Genomic DNA, 12,500 nt, shown 5'->3' on the forward strand with positions numbered 1-12,500 from the left:
GTTTCTCTGTGTACCTGTCTGTGTATCTCTCTGTCTAGCTCTCTGTATGTCTGTCCATCTGTCTTTCTGAGCATCTGTCTGTCTGTCTGACTGCTTATTGAAGCTCATCTAGTGAAGCAGCAGGACCAAACTTTAACCGGCCGCTTCCAGCATTCTTACATATACCCACCAAACCCTCTCCTCCTCTCCCACTCCCTTATCCTAACCCTCTCCTCCTCTTCCGCTCCCATTTTCTAACCCTCTCCTCCTCTCCCGCGTCCATATCCTAACCCTCTCCTCCTCTCCCGCTCCCATTTTCTAACCCTCTCCTCCTCTCCCGCTCCCTTATCCTAACCCCTCCTCCTCTCCCGCTCCCATATCCTAACCCTCTCCTCCTTTCCCGCTCCCTTATGCTAACACTCTCCCCCTCTCCCGCTCCCATATCCTAACCCTCTCCTCCTCTCCCGCTCCCATTTTCTAACCCTCTCCTCCTCTCCCGCTCCCATATCCTAAAACTCTCCTCCTCTCCCGCTCCCATATCCTAACCCTCTCCTCTTCTCCCTCTCATACCCTAACCCTCTCCCCCTCTCCCACTCCCATTTTCTAACCCTCTCCTCCTCTCCCGCTCCCTTATCCTAACCCCCTCCTCCTCTCCCGCTCCCTCTCATATTCTAACCCTCTCCTCCTCTCCCGCTCCCATTTTCTAACACTCTCCTCCTCTCCCGCTCCCATATCCTAACCCCCTCCTCCTCTCCCGCTCCCATATCCTAAAACTCTCCTCCTCTCCCGCTCCCATATCCTAACCCTCTCCTCTTCTCCCTCTCATACCCTAACCCTCTCCCCCTCTCCCACTCCCATTTTCTAACCCTCTCCTCCTCTCCCGCTCCCTCTCATATTCTAACCCTCTCCTCCTCTCTTGCTCCCATATCCTAACCCTCTCCTCCTCTCCCGCTCCCTTATCCTAACCCTCTCCTCCTCTCCCGCTCCCATATCCTAACCCTCTCCTCCTCTCCCGCTCCCATATCCTAACCCTCTCCTCTTCTCCCTCTCATACCCTAACCCTCTCCCCCTCTCCCACTCCCATTTTCTAACCCTCTCCTCCTCTCCCGCTCCCTCTCATATTCTAACCCTCTCCTCCTCTCTCGCTCCCATATCCTAACCCTCTCCTCCTCTCCCGCTCCCATTTTCTAACCCCCTCCTCCTCTCCCTCTCATATTCTAATCCTCTCCTTCTCTCCCTCAAATATTCTAACCCTCTCTTCCTCTCTCCCTCTAATATTCTAACCCTCTCCTCCTCTCCCTCTCTCATGTTCTAACCCTCTCCTCCTCTCCCTCTCATATTCTAATCCTCTCCTTCTCTCCCTCAAATATTCTAACCCTCTCCTCCTCTCCCGCTCTCATATTCTAACCCTCTCCTCCTCTCCCGCTGTCATATTTTAACCTTCTACTCCTCTCCCGCACTCAGGTCAGTTGTATTGACTGCAGGTGTCCCCACCCTTATAAACAATACAGTGACTGCAGGTGTCCCCACCCTTATAAACAATACAGTGACTGCAGGTGTCCCCACCCTTATAAACAATACAGTGACTGCAGGTGTCCCCACCCTTATAAACAACACAGTGACTGCAGCTGTCCCCACCCTTATAAACAATACAGTGACTGCAGCTGTCCCCACCCTTATAAACAATACAGTGACTGCAGGTGTCCCCACCCTTATAAACAATACAGTGGCTGCAGCTGTCCCCACCCTTATAACCAATACAGTGGCTGCAGGTGTCCCCACCCTTATAAACAATACAGTGATTGCAGGTGTCCCCACCCTTATAACCAATACAGTGGCATAACGACCTAAAGCAATGACCAGTTTCATATGCAAATTACTGTGACAGTTAACTAGAGTTACAATGGCCATGCGTACTATTCATATGTACTATTAATGTGTAGTATTCATGTGTACTATTTAATTCAATTCAGGACAGTTCAGTTCAGTTTATTGTCATTAAACACAATGTGCAGGAGGCACATGTTAAAAATGAAATGAGGGCTGTGGCTTCACCAAACAGTGCAAGACAGACACAGACAAACACAGCAAACACAGTATAAGATACACACACATGAAGACCAAAAGCTAGAATTAAGTTTAAAAAAAAGAGCGGGAGTACAAAATATTAAAAATATCTACAGACATTCAGTGGGTGGCCAGGTTCAGGTGGGCAACAGCTTGTGGAAAGAAGCTGTTTTTGAGCCTGGTAGTGCGGGCTCTGAGGCTCCTGTAGCGCCTCCCAGAGCACAGGGGGGAGAACAGTCCATGGTTGGGGTGGGTGGGATCTCTGCTGATCCTCAGACCCCTTCGAAGGCAGCATTTGTGATAAATGTCTTTTATGGCTGGGAGCTGGGTACCGGTGATATGCTGGGCCGCCTTGACGACCCACTGCAGTACTTTCTGGTCTACTGAGGTACAGTTGCCGTACCACAATGAGATGCAGATGGTCAGGATGCTCTCTATGGTGCAGTGGTAGAAGTTGGTGAGAATTTTGGGGGATAGACGGGTGCTCCTCAGCCTCCTCAGGAATGCAGGCATTGTTAGGCCTTTTTCACGAGGGCCTGGGTGTTTAATGTCCAGGAAAGTTCCTCACTGAGGTGGACTCCAAGGAATTTAAAGCTGGAAACACGCTCCACTTCCACCCATTGATGTGTATGGCGGAGTTGCTGCAGCTTCTAGACCTCCTGAAGTCCACAATCAGCTCCTACATCTTCTGCACATTGAGGACAAGATTGTTGGTAGTACACCATGATGTGAGGTGCTGAATCTCGTACCTGTAGGCCATCTCGTCATTGTTGGTGATACGGCCAATCACTGTGGTGTCATCTGCAAACTTAACTATAACATTTGAAGGGTGAGTTGGCAGGCAGTCGTGGGTGAAGAGGGAGAAAAGGAGGGGGCTCAGAACACAGCCTTGAGGGGCACCTGTGCTGAGGGTCAGGGTGGAGGAGGAGTGGTCACCTAACCTAACAGACTGAGGTCTGTTGGTCAGGAAGTCCAGGGTCCAGTTACAGAGGGAGGGGTTGAGGCCAAGGGAGAGGAGTTTGGTGGTTAGTTTGGCGGGGATGATAGTGTTGAAGGCAGAGCTGTAATCTAAAAACAGCATCCGGATGTATGTGTTGTTAAGTTCAAGGTGGGTCAGAGCAACGTGCAGGGAAGTGGCAATGGCATCCTCAGTAGACCTTTTGGGACGGTAGGCGAACTGATGTGGGTCGAATGTGGGGGGGATAATGTTTTTGATGTGAGCCAGAACCGGTCTTTCAAAGCACTTCATGGCAATGGGGGTGAGTGCTATGGGTCGGTAGTCATTCAAACATGTGGATGTTGGTTTCTTGGAGACAGGAATGATAGAGGTGATCTTAAAGCATGCCGGGACTATGGATTGGGACAGTTAGAGGTTAAATATAGTTGTGAAGACCTCACCCAGCTGGTCGGCACATTCCCGGTAGACCCAACCCGGGATGCCGTCTGGTCCGGCAACCTTCTGTGTGTTCACTCTGCGCAGTGATTCTCTGACCTCTGCAACTGATAGAGTGAGCACCTGGTTTTCTGGGTGGCTGGGGATTTTTGTGGCCGGGTCAGTATTGTCCTTGTCGAAGCGGGCATAGAAATGATGTAGCTTGTCTGGGAGGGAGGCATCATGGACAGCGGGACCGCGATTAGAGCTTTTGTAGTCTGTGATAGACTGAATGCCTTGCCACATTCGCCGAGGATCAGAGTTATTGTGAAAGTGGTCCTCTATTCGTAGGGAATATTTATGTTTGGCTGTTCTGATGCCCTTTTTGAGGTTGGATCTGGCTGCACTGTAGGCCTCACAGTTACCTGACTTGAACGCTGCATCCTGGACTGTCAGCAGCTGCCAGACCTCACTGGTCATCCAGGGTTTCTGGTTTGGAAAGGTGCGGACTGATTTTTTTGTTGTGACACTCTCAGTGCAAAAGTTAATGTAGGCTAGTATGGCAGATGTCTGTTCATTAATGTCTATATGGGAGCCATGGGTAGCTGAATGTGCAAAAATAGTTCAGAGACTGCTCCTTCTGGCCGGACAGTGATTGTCTTTACTGCTGGCTTGACCCGTTTTATTAGGGGTTTGTAGGCTGGGACCAGGAACAGGCAGAGGTGGCCAGAATGGCCCAGATGAGGACAGGGAGTAGCTTTGTATGAGTCCTTGATGTTTGTATAGAGATGGTCCAGGGTGTTTTGTCCCCTAGTGGGGCAGGAGACATGCTGATGGAATTTGGGCAATACAGCCCTGAGGTTAGCCTGATTAAAGTCACCACCTATGATAAAGGCATTGTCCGGGTGTTTGGTCTGTTGTCTGCTGATGGCACATTGTAGCAGCTTAAGTGCTACCTTAGCATTAGCATGTGGGGGGATGTATACAGCGGCGATAGTAATGGCCGTTAGCTCCCTGGGCAGGTAAAAAGGCCTGCACTGAATCATAAGGAGCTCCAGATCAGCAGAGCAATGCCTTTCAGCGATCTTTATATTGTTGCACCAAGAGTTACTGACATAAATACTCAAACCTCCTCCCCGGATCTTGCCGGAGTCCGCTGTCCTGTCGGCACGGAAGGCTGTGCGGCCCGCTAGCTCGACTGCCGAGTCGCCATGTTGCTGTTGAGCCAAGCCTCCGTAAACATCAGCAGACAGCAGTTCTGCAGCCTTTTCTGAGAGGACAGCCTGAGTCTTATCTCCTCCATTTTGTTAGCTAACGACCGGACATTAGCCATGAAGATGCTGGGGAGGGAAACTTTGAAGGGAGCGCTACTTAGCTTAGCATGTAGCCCGCCTCGTTTCCCCCTCTTCTGTTCACGTTGCCGCCAGGGGGCAGCGTTTCCACTGCGAGGCCGGTGAGCGGATAATATGGATGGGGGAGTTGTCCGTGATGGTGGAGGGAAGTGAGTAATCCATTCTGAGGTTTAACAGGTCCTGACGGCTGTAGAAGAGCGCAGGACCTACACTTGTAAATAAACTTACAACTAACGTATAAATAACAAAGAAAACACAACACTGAACAAGGAACCACAGTAGCCGCTGTGACCAGCGCGCCGCCATCTTGTGTAGTATTCATGTGTACTATTCATGTGTAGTATTCATGTGTAGTATTCATGTGTAGTATTCATGTGTAGTATTCCCAGAGGGTTGGGGGATGTTTGCAGTCGCAGCACTGTAAGGTGGTGACAGAGGAGGTCTTTGCTTCAGTAACTGCAGTACCTGGGGTCCGTCGTTGCCCGGTGCTGCGGTGGATTCCCCACCAGGCAGTCAGCAAGCAGAAGTACAAGAACTGCCACATCAACCGTTTTACCTTGATAGACCATGTCACTGCATCTTTCTGGGGATGGGGTCCGTGCTGCTGAATCTGTGGTGTGTGTCCATGATGTTGTTGGTGCTGGTTGTTGTCATGTTGTTGTGTTGTTGTGTTGCAGCTGAGCAGAGCAGTCAGCAGTGTGAGCTGCCCAGCGACGAGGCCGGCATCATCTGGGACAGCATCTGCTTCGGCTGCCTGCTGCTTCAGCGACGAGTCTTCACAAGTCACTACTATCTTCATGTAGTGCAGGAGCTGCACAACACACAGCTGTTGGCTTCCAGGTTCACACACACGCACACACATACACACACACACACACACACACACACACACACACACACATACACACGTGTACAGAAAAACAAAACTTACTGTGTGTGTGTGTGTGTCTGTGTGTGTGTGTGTGTGTGTGTGTGTGTATGTGTGTGTATGTGTTTGTGTGTCTGTGTATGTGTGTGTATATGTGTGTGTGTTTGTGTCTCTGTGTATGTGTGTATGTGTGTGTGTATGTGTTTGTGTGTGTGTGTCTGTGTATGTATGTATGTGTGTATGTGTGTATATGTGTGTGTATGTGTGTGTGTGTGTGTGCTATGCAGGGGGGCGGAGCTTTTTAAAGCATCCACAGTGAAAGCAGTCAGAGCACGACTGGAAGTAGAAAAAAACTCAATGGATTTATTGAAGAGACAGTAAGACACACTAACACACACATGCACACAGACAAACACACACACACACACACATGCACACAGACAAACACACACATGCACACAGACAAACACACACATGCACACAGACAAACACACACACACATGCACACAGACAAACACACACACACACACACATGCACACAGACAAACACACACACACACATGCACACAGACAAACACACACACACATGCACACAGACAAACACACACACACATGCACACAGACAAACACACAGACAAACACACTGTGTTGTCCCACAGGATGGAGAGAATAAAAGCTCGTCAGCAGAAATTTCGCAGAGGAAAAGAGAGACTGCTCAGTTTGACCCGAGACAGCACCCATACACACGGTACTATTACATATATGTCCTCTGTCTGTCTGTCTGGCTCTCACTGCATGCCCGTCCTTCTGTCTGTCTGTCTCTCGCTACATGCCCGTCCTTCTGTCTGTCTGTCTCTCTCTACATGCCCGTCCTTCTGTCTGTCTGTCTCTCACTGCATGCCCGTCCTTCTGTCTGTCTGTCTCTCTCTACATGCCCGTCCTTCTGTCTGTCTGTCTCTCTCTGCATGCCCGTCCTTCTGTCTGTCTGTCTCTCGCTACATGCCCATCCTTCTGTCTGTCTGTCTCTCTCTACATGCCCGTCCTTCTGTCTGTCTGTCTCTCTCTACATGCCCGTCCTTCTGTCTGTCTGTCTCTCTCTACATGCCCGTCCTTCTGTCTGTCTGTCTGTCTGTCTCTCACTGTCTGTCTCTCACTGCATGCCCGTCCTTCTGTCTGTCTGTCTCTCTCTACATGCCCGTCCTTCTGTCTGTCTGTCTCTCTCTGCATGCCCGTCCTTCTGTCTGTCTGTCTCTCGCTACATGCCCATCCTTCTGTCTGTCTGTCTCTCTCTACATGCCCGTCCTTCTGTCTGTCTGTCTCTCTCTACATGCCCGTCCTTCTGTCTGTCTGTCTGTCTCTCACTGTCTGTCTCTCACTGCATGCCCGTCCTTCTGTCTGTCTGTCTCTCTCTACATGCCCGTCCTTCTGTCTGTCTGTCTGTCTCTACATGCCCGTCCTTCTGTCTGTCTGTCTCTCACTGCATGCCCGTCCTTCTGTCTGTCTGTCTCTCTCTACATGCCCGTCCTTCTGTCTGTCTGTCTCTCACTGCATGCCCGTCCTTCTGCTGTCTGTCTGTCTCTCACTGCATGCCCATCCTTCTGTCTGTCTGTCTCTCTCTACATGCCCGTCCTTCTGTCTGTCTGTCTCTCACTGCATGCCCGTCCTTCTGCTGTCTGTCTGTCTCTCACTGCATGCCCGTCCTTCTGTCTGTCTGTCTCTCTCTACATGCCCGTCCTTCTGTCTGTCTGTCTCTCACTGCATGCCCGTCCTTCTGTCTGTCTGTCTCTCTCTACATGCCCGTCCTTCTGTCTGTCTGTCTGTCTCTCACTGCATGCCCATCCTTCTGTCTGTCTGTCTCTCACTGCATGCCCATCCTTCTGTCTGTCTGTCTCTCACTGCATGCCCATCCTTCTGTCTGTCTGTCTCTCACTGCATGACCGTCCTTCTGCTGTCTGTCTGTCTCTCACTGCATGCCCGTCCTTCTGTCTGTCTGTCTCTCTCTACATGCCCGTCCTTCTGTCTGTCTGTCTCTCACTGTATGCCCATCCTTCTGTCTGTCTGACTCTCTCTACATGCCCGTCCTTCTGTCTGTCTGTCTCTCACTGCATGCCCATCCTTCTGTCTGTCTGTCTCTCTCTACATGCCCGTCCTTCTGTCTGTCTGTCTCTCACTGCATGCCCGTCCTTCTGCTGTCTGTCTGTCTCTCACTACATGCCCGTCCTTCTGTCTGTCTGTCTCTCTCTACATGCCCGTCCTTCTGTCTGTCTGTCTCTCACTGCATGCCCGTCCTTCTGCTGTCTGTCTGTCTCTCACTGCATGCCCGTCCTTCTGTCTGTCTGTCTCTCTCTACATGCCCGTCCTTCTGTCTGTCTGTCTCTCACTGCATGCCCGTCCTTCTGTCTGTCTGTCTCTCTCTACATGCCCGTCCTTCTGTCTGTCTGTCTGTCTCTCACTGCATGCCCATCCTTCTGTCTGTCTGTCTCTCACTGCATGCCCATCCTTCTGTCTGTCTGTCTCTCACTGCATGACCGTCCTTCTGCTGTCTGTCTGTCTCTCACTGCATGCCCGTCCTTCTGTCTGTCTGTCTCTCTCTACATGCCCGTCCTTCTGTCTGTCTGTCTCTCACTGTATGCCCATCCTTCTGTCTGTCTGACTCTCTCTACATGCCCGTCCTTCTGTCTGTCTGTCTGTCTCTCACTGCATGCCCATCCTTCTGTCTGTCTGTCTCTCTCTACATGCCCGTCCTTCTGTCTGTCTGTCTCTCACTGCATGCCCGTCCTTCTGCTGTCTGTCTGTCTCTCACTACATGCCCGTCCTTCTGCCTGTCTGTCTCTCTCTACATGCCCATCCTTCTGTCTGTCTCTCTCTCTCTACATGCCCGTCCTTCTGTCTGTCTGTCTGTCTCTCTCTACATGCCCGTCCTTCTGTCTGTCTCTCTCTCTCTACATGCCCGTCCTTCTGTCTGTCTGTCTCTCACTGCATGCCCGTCCTTCTGTCTGTCTGTCTCTCGCAAAATGCCCGTCCTTCTGTCTGTCTGTCTCTCTCTACATGCCCGTCCTTCTGTCTGTCTGTCTCTCACTGTATGCCCGTCCTTCTGTCTGTCTGTCTCTCTCTACATGCCCGTCCTTCTGTCTGTCTGTCTCTCTCTGCATGCCCGTCCTTCTGTCTGTCTGTCTCTCGCTACATGCCCGTCCTTCTGTCTGTCTGTCTCTCTCTGCATGCCCATCCTTCTGTCTGTCTGTCTCTCTCTACATGCCCGTCCTTCTGTCTGTCTGTCTCTCTCTACATGCCCGTCCTTCTGTCTGTCTGTCTCTCTCTACATGCCCGTCCTTCTGTCTGTCTGTCTGTCTGTCTCTCACTGTCTGTCTCTCACTGCATGCCCGTCCTTCTGTCTGTCTGTCTCTCTCTACATGCCCGTCCTTCTGTCTGTCTGTCTGTCTGTCTCTACATGCTCGTCCTTCTGTCTGTCTGTCTCTCGCTACATGCCCGTCCTTCTGTCTGTCTGTCTCTCACTGCATGCCCATCCTTCTGTCTGTCTGTCTCTCGCTACATGCCCGTCCTTCTGTCTGTCTGTCTCTCTCTGCATGCCCGTCCTTCTGTCTGTCTGTCTCTCGCTACATGCCCATCCTTCTGTCTGTCTGTCTCTCTCTACATGCCCGTCCTTCTGTCTGTCTGTCTCTCTCTACATGCCCGTCCTTCTGTCTGTCTGTCTGTCTGTCTCTCACTGTCTGTCTCTCACTGCATGCCCGTCCTTCTGTCTGTCTGTCTCTCTCTACATGCCCGTCCTTCTGTCTGTCTGTCTGTCTCTACATGCCCGTCCTTCTGTCTGTCTGTCTCTCACTGCATGCCCGTCCTTCTGTCTGTCTGTCTCTCTCTACATGCCCGTCCTTCTGTCTGTCTGTCTCTCACTGCATGCCCGTCCTTCTGCTGTCTGTCTGTCTCTCACTGCATGCCCATCCTTCTGTCTGTCTGTCTCTCTCTACATGCCCGTCCTTCTGTCTGTCTGTCTCTCACTGCATGCCCGTCCTTCTGCTGTCTGTCTGTCTCTCACTGCATGCCCATCCTTCTGTCTGTCTGTCTCTCTCTACATGCCCGTCCTTCTGTCTGTCTGTCTCTCACTGCATGCCCGTCCTTCTGTCTGTCTGTCTCTCTCTACATGCCCGTCCTTCTGTCTGTCTGTCTGTCTCTCACTGCATGCCCATCCTTCTGTCTGTCTGTCTCTCACTGCATGCCCATCCTTCTGTCTGTCTGTCTCTCACTGCATGCCCATCCTTCTGTCTGTCTGTCTCTCACTGCATGACCGTCCTTCTGCTGTCTGTCTGTCTCTCACTGCATGCCCGTCCTTCTGTCTGTCTGTCTCTCTCTACATGCCCGTCCTTCTGTCTGTCTGTCTCTCACTGCATGCCCATCCTTCTGTCTGTCTGTCTCTCACTGCATGCCCGTCCTTCTGTCTGTCTGTCTCTCTCTACATGCCCGTCCTTCTGTCTGTCTGTCTCTCACTGCATGCCCATCCTTCTGTCTGTCTGTCTCTCACTGCATGCCCATCCTTCTGTCTGTCTGTCTCTCACTGCATGACCGTCCTTCTGCTGTCTGTCTGTCTGTCTCTACATGCCCGTCCTTCTGTCTGTCTGTCTCTCACTGCATGCCCGTCCTTCTGTCTGTCTGTCTCTCTCTACATGCCCGTCCTTCTGTCTGTCTGTCTGTCTGTCTGTCTGTCTGTCTCTCACTGCATGCCCGTCCTTCTGCTGTCTGTCTGTCTCTCACTGCATGCCCATCCTTCTGTCTGTCTGTCTCTCTCTACATGCCCGTCCTTCTGTCTGTCTGTCTCTCACTGCATGCCCGTCCTTCTGTCTGTCTGTCTCTCTCTACATGCCCGTCCTTCTGTCTGTCTGTCTGTCTCTCACTGCATGCCCATCCTTCTGTCTGTCTGTCTCTCACTGCATGCCCATCCTTCTGTCTGTCTGTCTCTCACTGCATGACCGTCCTTCTGCTGTCTGTCTGTCTCTCACTGCATGCCCGTCCTTCTGTCTGTCTGTCTCTCTCTACATGCCCGTCCTTCTGTCTGTCTGTCTCTCACTGCATGCCCATCCTTCTGTCTGTCTGTCTCTCTCTACATGCCCGTCCTTCTGTCTGTCTGTCTCTCACTGCATGCCCATCCTTCTGTCTGTCTGTCTCTCTCTACATGCCCGTCCTTCTGTCTGTCTGTCTCTCACTGCATGCCCGTCCTTCTGCTGTCTGTCTGTCTCTCACTACATGCCCGTCCTTCTGCCTGTCTGTCTCTCTCTACATGCCCATCCTTCTGTCTGTCTGTCTCTCTCTACATGCCCGTCCTTCTGTCTGTCTGTCTCTCTCTACATGCCCGTCCTTCTGTCTGTCTGTCTCTCACTGCATGCCCATCCTTCTGTCTGTCTGTCTCTCGCAACATGCCCGTTCTTCTGTCTGTCTGTCTCTCAACATGCCCGTCCTTCTGTCTGTCTGTCTCTCAACATGCCCGTCCTTCTGTCCGTCTGTCTCTCAACATGCCCGTCCTTCTGTCTGTCTGTCTCTCAACATGCCCGTCCTTCTGTCTGTCTGTCTCTCAACATGCCCATCCTTCTGTCTGTCTGTCTCTCGCAACATGCCCGTTCTTCTGTCTGTCTGTCTTTCAACATGCCCGTCCTTCTGTCTGTCTGTCTGTCTCTCAACATGCCCGTCCTTCTGTCTGTCTGTCTCTCAACATGCCCGTCCTTCTGTCTGTCTGTCTCTCACTGCATGCCCATCCTTCTGTCTGTTTGTCTCTCGGTACATGCCCATCCTTCTGTCTGTCTGTCTCTCAACATGCCCATCCTTCTGTCTGTCTGTCTCTCAACATGCCCATCCTTCTGTCTGTTTGTCTCTCGGTACATGCCCATCCTTCTGTCTGTCTGTCTCTCGCAACATGCCCGTCCTTCTGTCTGTCTGTCTCTCAACATGCCCGTCCTTCTGTCTGTCTGTCTCTCAACATGCCCGTCCTTCTGTCTGTCTGTCTCTCGCTACATGCCCGTCCTTCTGTCTGTCTCTCTGTAAGTCTGCCTGTTTGTCAGTCTATGTATCTTTCTTTCTACCTCCATGTGTCATTGTCTCTCAATGTGAGTGTGTGCTGCTGTTTGCTTTCGGAGACATTACATGTCCATATAAAGAGAGTCATCGTCTGGGAGGAGACATTACATGTCCATATAAAGAGAGTCATCGTCTGGGAGGAGACATTACATGTCAACATATACCTCAAGAAACAAGTCTGCGTTGGACCTTCTGTGATGTGGAATCAACATGAGTTTCAAAGCGCAGTTTGTTGTGGAGAACAATCCCCAGATGTTTGTAGCTGTCCACAAGCTCAACGTCAGCACCTTTAATGCTGGTTGGTACAGGACTAGGAGGAGTCTTTCTAAAGCTGATCATCATGTCTTTAGTTTCAGGCACATTTAAGTGGAGAAAAGACTTATCACACCATCATCGACCACAGGTCCATGTTGTTCCTCCTCCCCTTCAAGAAGACTTACAAACACAGGCTCATCTACAAATGTGAATATACCTCTGTTGGTAACAGCTTGAGGAACGAAGCTGTTTTTGAGCCTGGTAGTGCGGGCTCTGAGGCTCCTGTAGCGCCTCCCAGAGCGCAGGGGGGAGAACAGTCCATGGTTGGGGTGGGTGGGATCTCTGCTGATGCTCAGACCCTTTCCAAGGCAGCGTTTGTGATAGATGTCTTTTATGGTTGGGAGCTGGGTACTGGTGATATGCTGGGTTGCCGTGACGACCCGCTGCAGAGGTTTCTGGTCTACTGAGGTGCAGTTGCCGTACCACACTGAGATGCCGCTGGTCAGGATGCTCTCTATGGTGCAGTGGT

At 51.3% G+C, this 12,500-nt stretch overlaps 1 protein-coding gene across 2 annotated transcripts in view; it reads left to right on the forward strand.

Moving 5' to 3' along the window:
- Nucleotides 1-12,500, forward strand: part of LOC130129961 (piezo-type mechanosensitive ion channel component 2-like) — a 203,520-nt gene that overhangs the window by 101,959 nt on the left and 89,061 nt on the right. For both annotated transcript variants that reach the window (XM_056299667.1, XM_056299668.1), the window contains 3 exons: nucleotides 5,448-5,610; nucleotides 5,926-6,015; nucleotides 6,298-6,386. In XM_056299667.1, coding sequence (XP_056155642.1) covers nucleotides 5,448-5,610; nucleotides 5,926-6,015; nucleotides 6,298-6,386 — 342 coding nt within the window. The remainder of the gene's footprint in view (nucleotides 1-5,447; nucleotides 5,611-5,925; nucleotides 6,016-6,297; nucleotides 6,387-12,500) is intronic.

Source organism: Lampris incognitus, chromosome 19 (genome assembly GCF_029633865.1).
Source record: "Lampris incognitus isolate fLamInc1 chromosome 19, fLamInc1.hap2, whole genome shotgun sequence".
NCBI lineage: Eukaryota > Metazoa > Chordata > Actinopteri > Lampriformes > Lampridae > Lampris > Lampris incognitus.